This window comes from Amblyomma maculatum, chromosome 1, assembly GCF_055883805.1.
Source record: "Amblyomma maculatum isolate TAMU_Amacu chromosome 1, ASM5588380v1, whole genome shotgun sequence".
Taxonomy (NCBI): domain Eukaryota; kingdom Metazoa; phylum Arthropoda; class Arachnida; order Ixodida; family Ixodidae; genus Amblyomma; species Amblyomma maculatum.
Window position 1 is genome coordinate 137,671,337 of NC_139344.1, and position 15,687 is coordinate 137,687,023.

General features: G+C 44.7%; 1 protein-coding gene across 3 annotated transcripts in view; it reads right to left on the reverse strand.

The window, feature by feature from the left end:
• LOC146204042 (serine/threonine-protein phosphatase 4 regulatory subunit 1-like) overlaps nucleotides 1-15,687 on the reverse strand; it is an 88,435-nt gene that overhangs the window by 31,384 nt on the left and 41,364 nt on the right. For all 3 annotated transcript variants that reach the window (XM_084589063.1, XM_084589064.1, XM_084589065.1), the window contains 7 exons: nucleotides 14,847-15,050; nucleotides 11,935-12,107; nucleotides 11,185-11,321; nucleotides 10,564-10,673; nucleotides 4,974-5,159; nucleotides 2,498-2,760; nucleotides 936-1,056 (listed from right to left, as the gene is read on the reverse strand). In XM_084589063.1, coding sequence (XP_084445189.1) covers nucleotides 936-1,056; nucleotides 2,498-2,760; nucleotides 4,974-5,159; nucleotides 10,564-10,673; nucleotides 11,185-11,321; nucleotides 11,935-12,107; nucleotides 14,847-15,050 — 1,194 coding nt within the window. The remainder of the gene's footprint in view (nucleotides 1-935; nucleotides 1,057-2,497; nucleotides 2,761-4,973; nucleotides 5,160-10,563; nucleotides 10,674-11,184; nucleotides 11,322-11,934; nucleotides 12,108-14,846; nucleotides 15,051-15,687) is intronic.

A 15,687-nucleotide genomic window follows, 5' to 3' on the forward strand; every position in this document is an offset into this window, starting at 1 on the left:
TGCCGCTCAAGCAAGCGCGGATTTCAGACTTCTTTAAGCGAGATTAAGTTATTTATTCCCTTTATATATAGTACAGCAATAAAGTGTTGAGTGTTCTTTAGTGACTAGCTTTGTTTTATCCGATTGAATCGTCGCTGGCAAGTAGGTAAGTCTGCATGCACGGGCAAATGTATGTGCGCCCTCTTGTTGTTTTTTTTTTTTTTACTTTTTTTTTTTGCCGGTCCAGATATAACGATAATCGGTTATAACGATCGGATTTTCCCGTTTTCTCAATATCGTTATAAGTGGATTGCACTGTATTGCTGTGTTAGTCATGCTTCCAACAGATTTTAGGCAAAAATAGCCGCTGGCACTGCTTTAATTTACTTCATTATCCCACTCAGGAGGACATTGTAAACAACATGCTCTTGTGTACAGCTTTCCTATGCTGTCTCCAGCACCCTAATCTGTCTTCAGCTATTACTTTTTAAAATTTCGACTGATCCAATTTCCATCTCATTTTCAACAATACTTTCCGATTGCATATCTGTCGTACCTCAACACTGAAACTAAGTGTACAAAGCAAGACTATTTCACACGCTTTATCTGCCTGTAACAATTTTGTCCCTACATATGTCATTTGCAAATCACTCAAGTCAATCCGCTGCATAGTAAGCAAGGGTGATTAATGCACACGCCAATAAAACACGGCTGCATTCCCGCGCATAATTGGTCCACCAACGCCTGGAATTCTAAAGTAAATCAACTCCCGCACTATGAGCTCATGTTTTACTGTACAGTAGATGAGTGCAACATGGTAGAGCTCTCCATGGCCCCAGCCAAACCCCGAATGGTCCACAGGATGTGCGACATCGCGACTCCAAAACAGCTCTCTTGACCAATTCGGACCCACCAATTCCGCCACATTAAAATGAATGAAACAACAAGGGGCTTACTGCTTTAACAGCCATGTGACGCACTTCTGCCACTTTGTCCACAAGCAGTTCAGACACAATGGGGACTAGGTACTGATGGACATCCAGTGGCCCATACAGTGTAGCGATCTCCTTCAACTGCCTGCAAAATAAGAACAAAAACTGAAATCTTTCTCACAAAATGTGGTGACCACTGGGAGAGCATTATTATTGAACTGAATAGAATATCAACGCAGGTAGCCTAGAACTACAAAGCACAGCTACAAAAACACACTGAAAAAGAAGAGGGCGGAGCTGGTTTTTTTTTTTTTTTTCCCCTCACTAGTCATGAGCATAGGAATTGAGGAAGAGAGTTTCCCTAGCGTAAGAAGTTTTGACACCACAAATTTTTATACGAACCACTGTTATAAACTTGCAGAAAGCCTGGCATAACAAAGGTTAGAAGCCTGCAGTTGCTTTAAAATTTAGCCATAAGAATGGTTCATACAGTGAAGTTGTCATCTTTTTATCTGCCACTTTTTTCTTTTACAGATTTTCCCCATGTCAAATAGAGTAAAAACCAGAGACAAAAATATACATATACAAAAATATACATATGTCACACTACTCTTCCTACCAGCAAGAAATCCATCAAGTCCACTGCACACATAGATTAGATTTAGCATACTGTGCACAAATAACAGTGCCCGCCTCCGCGGAACTGTGTATGCGCTTGTTATCAATGCATGCCCAGTTCCGCGAAGGTGGCCGTGCTACCTCCAAAGCCTCGCTGCACGCTGTATGCAAAAGCACCCTTAGTTATTTTCATTCTCACAAAAAAATTTGAGACTTTCCGAGACCTTTAGTCTGAAAACAAGACTGGCGGTGAGGCAGTCAAAGGAATCCTCATTTACTGTTTAGTGCACTCTTGCAGCAGCACACGACATAGAAATACGTATTGGGAGCAACATGTGGAGACTCAGAGAGGAAACAAGCGCACACTTTTATCAAGCCCTAAACACATGGAGAGATTTGCTATGCCACGCAGGGAAGCCAATGCAGTGCAGAGAAGTGCATTTGCTGTTGAGAGATCTCGCAAAGTGAATTTCAAAACCGCAATATAACCGGCATTTCGCTTTGCGTGACCACATAAGTGGCATGACTTTACAGTCCTATGGGAGGTGAGTGTAACTAAGTTTTAAGTTATCTCTCTACTGTACAGTATTGTGGATGCTGCACGTTTTCTCCTACACCATTTCCATGGGCACGAAACAGTTCCAGGTGCAAATAAATAGAGAGATCCCAGCCAGGCAAGCGTTTGCAGTCACACTGAAAGTACAGCAGCGCACCACCTCCCGTTGCGAAAACGAAACTTTCCCGTGTACCACTTTGAAGTGCACTGCCACAAAATTTGAGTTCGCCATCAATGAGTACAATGCTGCCATCTATATTGCACATATATAGCCACCGCCAGCCCTCCTGTCTAAGCCGCTGACACTGAGCCACTAAATTACTGAAATACTGAACTTAAAACTGAAATTTTGCAGACAGGTGCAGAACTGGCTGCAGACTGTCCAACATAGCATGTCCAAAAATCAACGTACCGAGCAAGAGTGTGACGAAAACGCCAGTTGCGGGGGTTATCCATGCAAAGAAAGTCGGCCAGAAGTGGCAATAGCCGTTGCTGATCTGCTTTGCTCAGACCTCGCAAGAATAGTGCAAGCCGCTCCAGCAACCCCACTCGCACCTCGTCCACGTCGCGCACAAAACCTTCAAAACTGGGCACCAGGTCCTCCGACGCTATCTCTGGGCCCAGGATAGTAGCCAGCTCATGCAGACAAGAAGCCACGATGTGGCGCACTTTCCACTGCACAGACGGGGGGGAAAAAAACACCTTAATGTAGACAACTGCCCTGTAGCAAGGCACAACTTACACTCAGCCCCCACCAAAGCTTTGGTCTTTCCTACATAAGGCACGGCAGCAAAGATGAACCAAACAAGTCACACCAAGCTTTCACGAGACAATTTTGCATTTAAAAAAGGATAACTTGCAAGATTTGCTACGGCGAAAGGATCATGGAAAAGAAAGGTCCAAGATTCAGCTAGACAATGGCAAGAGATCACCTACAAGCAAATACAGTCGAACCCAGATATATCAAACTCTAAGGGGATCGCGAAATAGTGATATATCGATAATTCGATATACAAAAATCAGCTTGTGACGGCACTTACGATGCGAATAAACGATACTGTATTTGTCGCGTAATAAACCCACCCTCCACTTTTGCACCAGTGAATTTGAAAAAAAAAAAAGCGTTAAGGCCAGCTCGCTCACATGCAAGCAATTGAGCGGGCGATCCCAGCGACGAGCAGCAGCGACACACTTGTTGGAACTGCGTCCCTCTCGCCGCTCGAGCCACCACGGCAGCTCAAAACAAGGTTTCTGTGTCGCCGCGGCAGCATTTTCGCTTGCATGTGGATGGCGCGCGTCACTCCATTTGGGTCGTCTCATCCACAGCTCATTTCTTGGCAGCGTCGATAATGTCAGGGCGCGTTTATCTTTTGATAGCTCCTGCTGTGGTGGGGAGTGAACTTGGCAGAGTGCCTGTGATGGCTCGATTGCACAAGCCTGGTCTCATTTATCATGCCGCGCATGGAGCGGGCGTCATGACTGCAGCAGCTGACCGCGTGCTTACATTGATTCATACATGCAAGAATGAACGACTCCCGGAAAAAAAAAAAAAAAAACCTGCCGTTCGCAGCCTCCATGTCTTACTCTACGCTGTGCGAACAGCACAACAAGAATGAATGACTCGCTAAAGAAAAAAGGGAGAAAGAGAGAGCGCCACACACGCTGGAGAAAGCGTCCGACGTCTGTCTGAAAACGGGCTGAGCTGGCTTGGCGCATGTGTAGCGCGTGTTTAAGGAGAGAGATAGCTCGGCAAAAGAATGCGCACACCCACACACATGGCTTGCAAACGTCATGTGCTGGCGAGAAACGATAACTGCAGATGCGCACGCCTTTGGGGAATTGGCGCGGTGCTGCCCAGACCAGCTGTCATCAAACTGTCCCCTCTCATTCCTTTCGAGTGTGGCTTGAAAACGTCACGCGGCAAACGGCCAAGGGTGATGCGATCACCTTTGGGGAAGGCACACTTTCCAGTGTGTAATGCGAAGTTCGATATATCGAACGACCGGTGAAATTGAGTTCGATATATGATGCGGCTTTCCTATAGTTTTACATGGAATTTTCAAGGGGATATTCCACGAGTTCAATATAACCAAAATTCGATATATCCGGGTTCGACTACCTTGTAATGTTGAACCCCTTTATAAGAGACATGCACTGGGGAGCAGTTTGCCTTATTATAAGAGGTTCTTTATAAGCAAGGTACATAGTTTACATTTTCTAGTTTAGTTTATGGAGTCCCAAAGCAACTCAGCTATGAGAGATGCTGTAGTGGAGGACTCCAGAAATTTCTACCACGTGGGATTCCAACTTGCACTGACATCGCACAGCACTCTGAAGACTAGCTTTTCACCTCCACCGAAAAGTGGTCACCACAGAAAAGCTGCCGCCGAGGCTAGGATTCGATCCCGCGTCCTTGGGCGCAGTATTCGAGCACCCTAATCACTGCGCCTATGTCTAAAATACGCAAAAAGATGGGTACACCATGTCGAAAAAGCGTTATTATAGCTGTCATTTACATATTACATTTCCTTGGTGAACCACTACACTGACCACACCTCATAACTTTTTTATATTTATTTACTGTTGAAATAATTGTAAATCGTGGTCTGCTTCATGGCTGCCTTGATGCTGTTCAACACAGCCTCTATCAGCTTGAAAACCAGGCCAAGAGCCTCATGGCTGATGTGCCAGAGCTGTATATGTTGGCAAACTGTTTGCAGCCTCACAATGATGAGAAAGAAAATATTGCAATTTTAACATTTCTTCTGTAGAAACCAAGAACAAAAGAAGTTAAATAATTTTGGCTCTGCACACAAGTAGACGACTGTTGTAATACCAGCTACAGACTTGTTCATCTGACACCGAGCAATGGTAAGTTTTGCACACACCTGGACATCTGAGACCAAGCAACGGTATGTTTTGCGCAGGCAGGGCCAGTACTGTCGACCCAGAGTGAGTGCCACAGCAGGGAGGCTATGAGCACAGTGGCGTCCAATTTCAGAGTCCAAATTTTGAGCCAGTGCAGGATCTGTCATGGTCTGGTACCGTTCAAGCAACAGCACAGGTATTATGTCCTACAAAATAAAAGAAAGCAAAGTTTTCATTGACCAATACAGACATTTATGAATAAGCTTCTGTATCCATTTATCCCTGCACACGGTAATCTACATTAATGTGCAGGCTGTCCCATATCACTCACCACAGCTCCCAAATGCCATCCAAACAATCGGAAGCACCACATGAGAGACTGGAAACATTGCAATAAAAACTGAATGCCTCCCCATTGTCAACAGGAATGTTCAGCCTTTGTCAGAAGTCAGGTCCTTCCCATTGGAGAGGGTAGCACAAAAAAATCAAGAGATTCGGAAAACTGGAAACGCATTACAAGCCGCACGAAGTGGCTCAGAAGCCGAACCGCTGGACTCTACACTTTTGATATAATTGTCCCAAAACAATCAAAATGAGCAGTGTAGCTGCTTTTGACAAGACCAGCTTTGTTGGTTTTTATTCCATCTCACTGTAGCAAGACCCCAAATCAGAGAGTCTAGCAAACCACTTTTCAAAATCCCAGACTTTTCCAGGTTTTCCGATTATTTCAGGTCAAATTCCATGACGTGAAGAGGCTCAAAATGTAGCTGGTAATGATAATGACCATAGACGAATAATTCTAAACAAAAAGCTATTTATTAATCATATTCTGCAATTTACAATAGTAAAAGGCTGTTTATTAGTGTTAATGGCCGGTAAAAAAGTCAAAAATGTACTGAAAATTAAAAGCGCACTGATGCCAGCCTCAGCAGAGCTGTTTGATACTATCAGCTGCAAAATTTCCTATAGGGCCCATGTATCAAAAAACGACTGTTTTCATTGGTCAAAATTCGGGCGTATATAGGGCGCCTCGATGCGAGGCACCCTAGGTCACGGCCGGTCTCGAGGGAGAGCATGCTTCTCTTAGTGTGCTCTTTGCGAAAATTTTTAAAGATAACAGCCGTAGAATTAAGGGGATACGCTAGTCATACATAGAACAGTCAAAAATGGCCAAAAAACGATTGAGAAAAACTAATTTTCGGAACGTTTCTCCTTTCGAGCACCTGCACTCAAATTATTAACGCTGAATTAAATTTAAAAAAATGCGATAAAGTCTGCTTTTGAAACGTGACGGCAGCCACAAAATGCCCCTCGAAAAGAGGAATAGTGTTCGAAATTCTCGCACACAGCGCGGGGGGCGTTGCAGCCATGTTGCAGCCGGCGATCGCCGCCATCTTGGGCTTGGTTTAAAACTGCTTTCTTTGTAAACTGGCTTCGCTCAAGCAGACTGCTGCGTACGCCGGTTTTCCGAACACCGTTTATGGTCTCCGATTACCTCTCGCGCGGCGCGCTTCAAGTGTGCCATTCCACATCTCCTATTGCTTGATCGGCTTGTCACTTCTTTTTCTTGCTGTTTTGCGCTCCTGCCGGGGCTGCCGCTTCATATGAGTTCCCATTCAAGCTCTGTTTTTCGATGCACCGCTTTATGCAGTTTTCACTTGTGATCGAGATGCCGGAAAACAGTAAATTGTAACCATGCATACAATGAGCCTTTGGAAGCTGTAAGAAACGAGTGAGGAACAAAAACCAGACGTCAGCCACAAGAATGCAGTCGGGACAGTCGAGTTACAGCCAGTGCCAAACTTGTTAGATATCCAGGGAACATCAGCCACGCTGCGCGATGACACCGCGGATTCAATTTAAAGTGCAAATTGAATCCCAGATCACGGTATACTTTGAGTTCAAGCTGCCGCCGCGTACTACTGTACAGTGGAACTGGCGCACTGAGTGGTTGGCGCAAAGTCCATTCTGGCCCAACAAGAGTTTCACCCCGGCGTAAGCGCGGAATGCGATGCCGGTACTGAGTTCGCACGTACGAAGCGCGGAACTTGCGGCGAGATTGCGAAGACTTGAGCGGTCAACCACTGGAGTGTCACAACGAACCTCAGCTGTAGCTCAGCTCGCCGATAGCTTACGTGCTGGCCGGAACTGGCGCAATCATTCCCGCTTTTTCTAGCGTACTACTCCTATGCAGCACTTCCGCATATTTCGTTGAGTACCCCACTCAAGCGTGTATTGGGCCTTCTATTGTGGCAGCTCAGCCATGCACTGCCGTCAAAGTGATATATTGCGCATCGCCTCGGCCCACGCTCAGCACAAAAAAAAAATATGCATGAATAACATACTTCCTGTGCGCCAGCTTAAAATTAAAATGCATTGCAGAATATGTTTTTCCTGACTTGGCGAAATTTTTGATGGTTTCCCTTCCTTGCTAGTTCTCTTTCGGCATGTTTACAATATTTCACACATCTTCGTGCTCCTCGTTGCGATAGAAGCTGAGAGGAAATTTGATTTTCGGCATTGAAAGGAAGCCGCCGGCGAAGTGAAGCGGCATACTGTGGAGGCATCCCTAACCTCAGCGGAGGCAACACTTTCGACGGCTCGGAGCCGGTCGGGTGTACAAGTTTCATTGACAGCTTAGATGATTTCGCCAATGAAGATGAGGATCTGCCAGAATGGAGACGAACATTAAGGAGACGGCGAGTATCTTAATCGGAGAGATCAGTGCCGCGAAGGCACTGCTGGACAGGGCAGCATACGGACGGTGCCAACTTTCCGTTTCAGAGTTTGCCAAGAAGCAAAAAGGGCTCTCGCCGTTTCCGGAGCTGCGCTGCAGCAGTGTAGCGTGTCCCACGTATAGTCGTACTCGTCACGGTGTGCAGCCCCAGTGGACGATACCCTTAAGCCAGCCCGAGGGAGAGTTTCGACGTGAACGTCAAGGCAGTGGTTGCGGTGAATTATTCGACACCAACTTTGGCATGCCTAACCTTTAGGATGTGTAGAATTCAAAATTGCATGCCAAAGGAATGTTGCTATGTTGCTTATTTGCACTCAGTGGAGTGTTGGGGACAAGAAGAACTAGCTGACACCGCCCTATCGTGCTTGCTGCTATGTACAGCAGCTACAGAACATGCACTGATTTTCACATATGCATGGCATTTAGAATATGAAGGCATCAAGCTATCTTATAACTAAAAACATAAAGTGAAGTAATTTTCATTCACCTAGCATCAATATTTTTTTTTAAATGTTTTCGAGTAGCATTTCCCTCTAAAGCTACACATAACTTGTCTTCGCCATGGGCAGCAAATATCCCCATTTCAAAAGCTTTGATGCAATGCTGTGAAAGCAATAACTTGCTTCAATGCACCTCTGTAGCCGCCATTTGGCCACGGTTAGTGTCACACTTTCCCGGTTCATCCGAAGAGACCCTCCATTGTGGCACTAGGCATCCCACAGTGTGAACCAGAATATTCAGCCTTTCTCAGAAGTGTAGAGCCAAGAGGGGTTTGCTTCCAAGTCACTGAGTATGCTGATTTAGCATTAGTGGAGGTCCTTCCCATTGGAGAGGGTAGCACAAAAAGTATTCTTGCCATCAAGATACTATTCGGAAAACTGGAAACGCATTACAAGCCGCACGAAGTCGCTCAGAAGCAGAACCGCTAGCCTCTACACTTTTGACAGACTGGCAATGATTACCTAAATTTTCAGAGCCACATAACATTTCTTGCTTTAAGGGGAAACACTGGTCCCTCAGACAAAAAAATATCGAAAAAATCACTTTTTAGAAATTGTGATTTGCGAAATCAGTAGCGCTTTATCTACTTATCTGCTAAGTTTTTCATCTTTAGATTCGGTATTTTAGTCACAATGCCAATATATATAAACGATGCCACTTGAATTTGGGCCGAAAACGGCCCCTGAAACAACCATTTTCCACGAGGCGTAGCTCCCATTTTGTGCGCGGCACCGTAGCCATCTTGGTCTCATTTAAAAGAGTGGCCTTGTCTTGAAATTGTAGCCTCTGCTGTTTATGTTCGCCCATTGGTTGCATAAAAAATACCAAAACAGGAAAAGTGGCATTTGCAATTCCATTGGCTTTCGGGGTGCACGTGACGACAGGGCGTCACCGGATTGATGGAGCTGGCTGAAGGTGCCTGCTCGACGCGCCCGAGACTGCAGAGACGTGACACCGGCCGCGCTTGATTCCAAACTGCGAGGTGCATTTAGGGCAAGAATTTGTGAAAAAGAAAATAAAAATTGTTGATTATTCATCTCAAGTTATGCCCTGCCCCAGGCTGTACGCGCTCAGGCAGACGTAAGTTTTGCACCGAACGATCGAGCGTACGAGCCTGAAGTACGCCTAGCGTGTTCCCCAGCACAAGAGTACCGTGCACTGGAGACTGCTACTGCCAACGGTCGTACCCGCCGCGACAGTGATATCACAGGCTGCAGATGGGCAGAAAGAGAAGCTCAAAAGAAAAAAAAGGCTTGAATTCGTAGCAACGAAGCGGCAGTCTGATTGTTTTAGTGGTGACGGCAGCGCGGCGGACAGTCCGCTTGGCGAGGCGGAGTTATGATCGTCAGATCTAAACAGTTTGTAGAGATTGGCGAAGTGTGAAACATACAGCGGAGATATTCATGTTGAAAAAGATGAACGTGGATAAGAAATCGCCAACAAACTTATTTTGCAATGCGCAAACTATGGGACACGTAGTCTTCAAAGAGCTCGCTGCACATTTGCACCGATCAGACCTCGTTCATAGTCCTTAGTGAATGCACTTGCTTCCCGTGCAATGCAGAGCACTGGGAAACAGCAAACAGCTCCAAATTAATTTATTTTCCATAATGAACATTCCTCACCGCGGTCTTTGCAAGGAAGTGTCAAAACGACGTATGTTAATAAAAAAAGTTGCTGCCTGGATGAGACTCCCGCAGCCGAAAACGTGACAACTCCGGTAAATGTCCGGTAAATATTCCAGTTTCTTTTTTTGCTCTTTTCTCAAAACATGCATTGTCAACATCTTGCAGTTTTGCGGCCTTAATATCTCTGCACCTATTGCAGATATAGAAATTTCTTTTTCAGCATGAAACCAAATATGTGGAGCACACAATGTTGCAAGTAGATTTTTTTAATTTCTTGTTCAAAATTTTTAAAATGCTTGTTTTTTGTGGTCATTATACTGGACCTTTGAACTTTGTTAAGCAATAAAACAAGAAATAATTGCTCAATCAAAAAACTGCTCGCAACATTGTGTTCCTCATTCTTTCTAGTGTCCAGCAATGTGTTCAGATGAAGTTTTTCACCTGGGGTAAAGAACCCCAGGTGGTCGAAATTTCCGGAGGCCTCCACTATGGCGTCTCTAATAGCCCGAGTCTCTTTGGGATGTTAAACCCCACAAACCAACCAACCAAATAATTGAATCGCAGAAGAAATAATTGCAGTTCTGCAATCTGCCCGAAAAACTGCAAACCCACAAAGTTGCATAAATTTTGCCACAAAGTTGCATCAATTGTGACTGACTGGTAAATAAGAAAAATAGTTATGACCAGTGTCCCCCCTTAATAATAACCATCAGTTTTGTATACCAAAGCTCAAATGTTTTATACCTGATCATGTGCTGACCAGCTGTCTGAACTGTTATCAAGAGACTTGGCAAGAAGCGCGTTTTCAGTGCCAACCACCTCTTTTGAATTGCTCATCCGAACTTTATGTACACCTGGAAAAAAAGAAAGGTCAAATCAGAGCATGCTATTAAATGCAAGAGTACAGTTTCAGACTCTGCAGCTGCTTGCACACATGTTCACAACTATTAATAAATGTGCAAAGCCAGGGCATTTGAGACAGTACCAAAGCACACAAAAAAACGTTTCTTGGACAAATATTATCTCAAATAATATATATATAAAGTGCCTATATATAAAAATGCCCCCTCCTGCATCTGCAAAACTTGTTCAGAGAATGGCTAGGGATGTACTACAGGAGTTTAATGGGAATGAGAAATATATCAGTACAATATAGAGCGAGAATTATAGATGCCAAAAAGGCTAAACTTTTCTAAAATCAACTTCTCTTGAAAATTGTCCAATCTGATCCCCACTTTCTTCTTAAACGTAACGCTATACACGCACCATCCTGTAAAGCAAAAACTGTACGTACATTTTTCAAACTGCAATACTCCCTAACAATGACAGAAAAGATGTCAGAATCAGCACTTTTGTTGAACTTACCAGCTACTTCACCAGCTTCGTTGAAATCCACAGAAGCTTCTGTGACTGAAGAGGAAAGAATATTGCATTCCTGGTCAGCCGACGTCAGCGAAGACAGAGAGGCTGTCCGAATCTTTAGCGTCGAATCGCCAGATAGCCTACATGAAAAAGCGCGTAAAACTATGCTCAGTGTGGCGCACCCAAGTTTCTAATCAGGAGCACTTTAGAGCAATAAATCATTTAGAAGCCATCTGAAGCATGATGCAATTGCAATGCAGTGTTCCTCTCATTTCATCTTTCTCCTCTCGTCGTCTTTGTTTCACACTTTCAGTTACGCCACTGATCAGGGCACTATGAATAGCTACTGCTAAAAGCAGTGATAACCTGAAACTTTTACACTGCCAGCACAGTAGTGATGACTGAAACAATCTGGGAAAAACTACTGCATATACGGGAACTAATGCCTCCTTCAAACAAGTGCTAAATAAGCCAGCTGCCAATGAAGAGCCCAACTTCACTCACAGTGGGTATGTTTCACCACCTGAGCAATCTTTTCAACAAATAAATTTGCTGCCCTTCCATGTTAGCCTTCTCTTATTTTACCATTACAACTTTTGCCTGAGCACCAATTTTATGGAATTTCGAAAATGTGACTCAATCTGCCCCTCTTCCTTGGACCACGAGATCTGCAGTATTTTGTAAATCCTTAAATTCAAGAACAGGTCACAATCCACTGCTACAATGAACACAGTAGAAGTAACTGCACTTTACCTTGGAGAAATTCCATTATCTTGGTTGATGTCACCGGTGATTTGCTTGCCATTAGCACCAAGAATTTCAACACTAAGGTCAGACGAAAAACAGCGATTGTCTTGGCCCTGAGACGTTGCCCTCACATGAACAGCAGTGGGTCGGTTTCCCAAAAATTCAATGTCCACTTCCACCTGGGCAGCAGAAAAACTGGCTGTTTTTAATACAGTATGCATATTGCCAGCTAAATGAAAACTGCATCAGTTAGAGCTTTCCAAATTCTGTGTTTATTCCAAGCTAGCTTTATCCAAGTACCGTAAACAAGTGAAAAAAATGTGCATGATAATACACCTGCTGGACATGTCAATGAGCATAAAAAAGCAAAATAAGCTCCTGCACAACTACGAAGGAAGGTCAATTAGAGCTCCTTGTGTGCAACATATGGCCCTCTGGGTACAAGCGTTCTCACTTCATCTTTTTCCATTGCTTTGCTGCATGCAGATTTCAAGAAGATATTTCATGGTTAGGAGGGTACATTAGTGTAGGTTATTAACAGTGACAAGCATGCTGCTAGACTGCTGTCGTCCAGTGTAGTGTGCCACTGACATGGGTGAGGACAAGGTTAACTAAAGTAAAAGCCTCGATAATTCGAACTCGGTTAATTTCACCGAATAATTTGAACTGGCAGCCTGCGCCAGACCGGTTAATTTGAAAATTTGGGAAGCTATACGGCAATGCCCATGCACGACTGCAGAGGAGAAGACCTGCTTCACTGTAAGGAGACTGGCACACAATTCTCACCCCCACCCCATCCCCTGGCGTGCTCCACCCTCTCTTCGCACCGCGTCAGCGGCAGCACATGTTGCGTGCCGCAACAGCTCTTCCCCATGCCTCCCAAAGCTGTGACCATACTAATGAACGAAATGCCAAAGTGCAAAACTTCACAGCAGCAGGAATTTTGCTTGATCCAAGAAGCAGGCAAGAATGCTTCCTCCAATACCGAGTTGGCTAAAAGGCAAGGCGTGCCCCTCTCAACACTGTCCACAATACAGTCTAAGATACTCTAAGCCTACCTCAAGACACATTCTTCGTAGCAGTCACGAGAACGAGCTCCCGCATATCAAAATTTGGAATCTGTTCTGCTTCTCTGCCTGCACAAAGCAAAACGCAGCCAACTTCCAGCCAATAGAATGATACTGCGGGAGAAGGTCGACAACCTGGCTAAGCAACTTGGGACAGTTTGGAAGTTTTGAAGAATGTAATACACGTTTCTGGCAGTCTGTGGTGAGAGCGGCAGCGCTACCAAGAATGTGGAGAAGCACACTTTGACATCGCTGTTTAGCGAACACGATGCAGATGATGTTTACAACCTTGACGAGGCTGCACTATTTTACAAGATGCTGCCAACAAAAACATTCGCAGTGAGACACCGAAGTCGAGGGTAAAAAACAGGCTAAGGACATGATTACTGTGCTGTTTGACGTGAACATGTGCGGTAAACACAAGCTGCTGCTACTGGTGGTCGGGAAGACTGAAATCTCGCTGCTTCAAAAATGAGCCGCTGCCGCCAAAGGATGACTCTCCTACAGGCAAGCAAGAAAGCCTGGGTGACAGGTGCAATATTTGAGGAGTATGTGCGGCAACTTGACCGCACGTTCGTGGCCACTGGCAGGAATGTCTTTTTCGCCGTCGACAACTGCCCGGCACATGGCAACATCCCACACCTCCAGGCCATCAGCATGGTATTTCTACCTCTGAACACCACTTTGATCTCAGACCAAGGTGTCATTCATCACACAAGAGATTTATCGGCACCACTTGCTCAAGCACATGCTCCTGTGCTACAAATGGCAAGGAGTACTCTCTGTCGACCTCCCCGGAGCCATGTGCCTCATGATGTACCCTTCCAAACAAGTGGAGCACACAGATCGGGCAGTGTTCTGAACAAGCTGGTTTTTCCAGTGAAGGCATTGTTGATGCCGATTCAGACTACCCATGTACGCTTGACAAAGAGAAGCAGAGTATTGCGGCCGCACCAATGCACTCTGCACAGAGAAGGCAGAGTCCAACACAGTTGGCTTTGCCACTTTGAGAGTAGTGAGCAGACAGACTACTCTGTTACTGCTGTTGCAAACATATGCGATAACAGTGACGATAGCGACAACAGTGACAGGCCTCCCTGAGCACCTGCTCTCACTGAAGTTATTGGATCGCTGAACGTTATTCGCAGTTGTTGAGTGCCACGGTGGATGTTCTGAACTGTTTTACATAGTTGACCAACTTGAGGACATGATCTTCGAAGCCGTAAATATCGGATGCGGCAAACCAGCATTTGACTACAAGTAATCAGAAATATGCGAAATAAAAGTAACGCGTTTCTTCAAACTGTTTTGCCAGAGTCGTTTTTTTTTTTTTTTTGTTATGTGTTCAGTTATTTCGAAAACCAACCTAAAAATTTCTAGCGGTCCCGATGAGTTCGAATTACTATACTGCTTTTTTTTTTTCTACAAAAGCTAGGGCTACATTCATATTCAGTTCCTCACGTTTTGCCTCTGCAATTCTTATTACGAGTGCTAAAAATGTGCATGAGCGCCGTGCATGAGTGTGCACGTGGCACTCCTCGGGTCAAAGCTAGGAACCTTGCACGACGTTCAAAGGCCTTAGCTGCTCCGTTAACTCTTATAAACTATAGACTCAATGGCCATTGAAAATGCCAGTGTGGTGTGGAAGTTTTGGAAGGCCTTCGAGATGATAGATAATGGTTAGAGGGCCTTCGAAATGCTCGTGTGACAGCGGTATAAGATAATAACAAAATGGTAATGCTATCTAAGCCAATATGCCCAGTTATTTCATTGACCTTTACTTATCACAAATGCCAAAATTTTACTATTAATGCATGAGCATAAAGAAAAGGTGTGAAACAAGTTACCCACCTCTGGAATAGGAGGCCGCCAAAACTGGAATGTATTGAAGATGTCGGCCCCTACATGGACCATGAGATGCCCCCTGTCCCCTTCCACAGACAAAGCCTCCTTTGGTCCCACAGTTTCAGTGCACCCTTCTTGCTCCCCTTCCATATTCTCTTTGTCTAAACTACTTTCACATTGTTCTGGTGCTGCAGGAGCTTTGTCAGAAGCCTGAAAAAGAATAATATTTTGTGAAGAAAAATTTATGAAATGAAGGTAAAGCGTTATTTATACCAAGGTTTTTCCTTGAAGGATCATGACATTGTAAATAAAGTTGCAAAACAATTTCCAGCCACACAGCACATCCCTGTGCAGTAATGTAACTTCATTGAGTTGAGTGTGGGAGATGGGGGAATAAATGGGGAGGGAGGTTTGGGAGAGTGACACATTTTTAAATATAATGTAAGTATTCACTGCCGGCTCATTACGGCCGTGACTGCATAGAGACAGGAGTTTCTAATCCTTCAGTGCTGCAAACAGATCCACTCCACGAAAGCATTATGCTATGGCAGCAGTCGATCGTCCTGCCTATTTAAATGCTATTCTTCCACCCGTGAACAATGGACCCAAACGCCCCATTACTGCACTGCCGTTGTAAAGGGACCAAAGCACTGACCAAAACATATCATGATGGGATTACAGTAGAAATGGTAGATGTAGTATAGAATAAACACTGCAAATTAAATAAACTGCATTGAGAGCACTGTCACTGTCAACATATTACCCCCCCCCCCCCCCCCCCCCCATGACATTTCGGGTAAAATATTAGCTTATGTGCAGCTCTCTTTCCTTTCATGAGCACTCATGT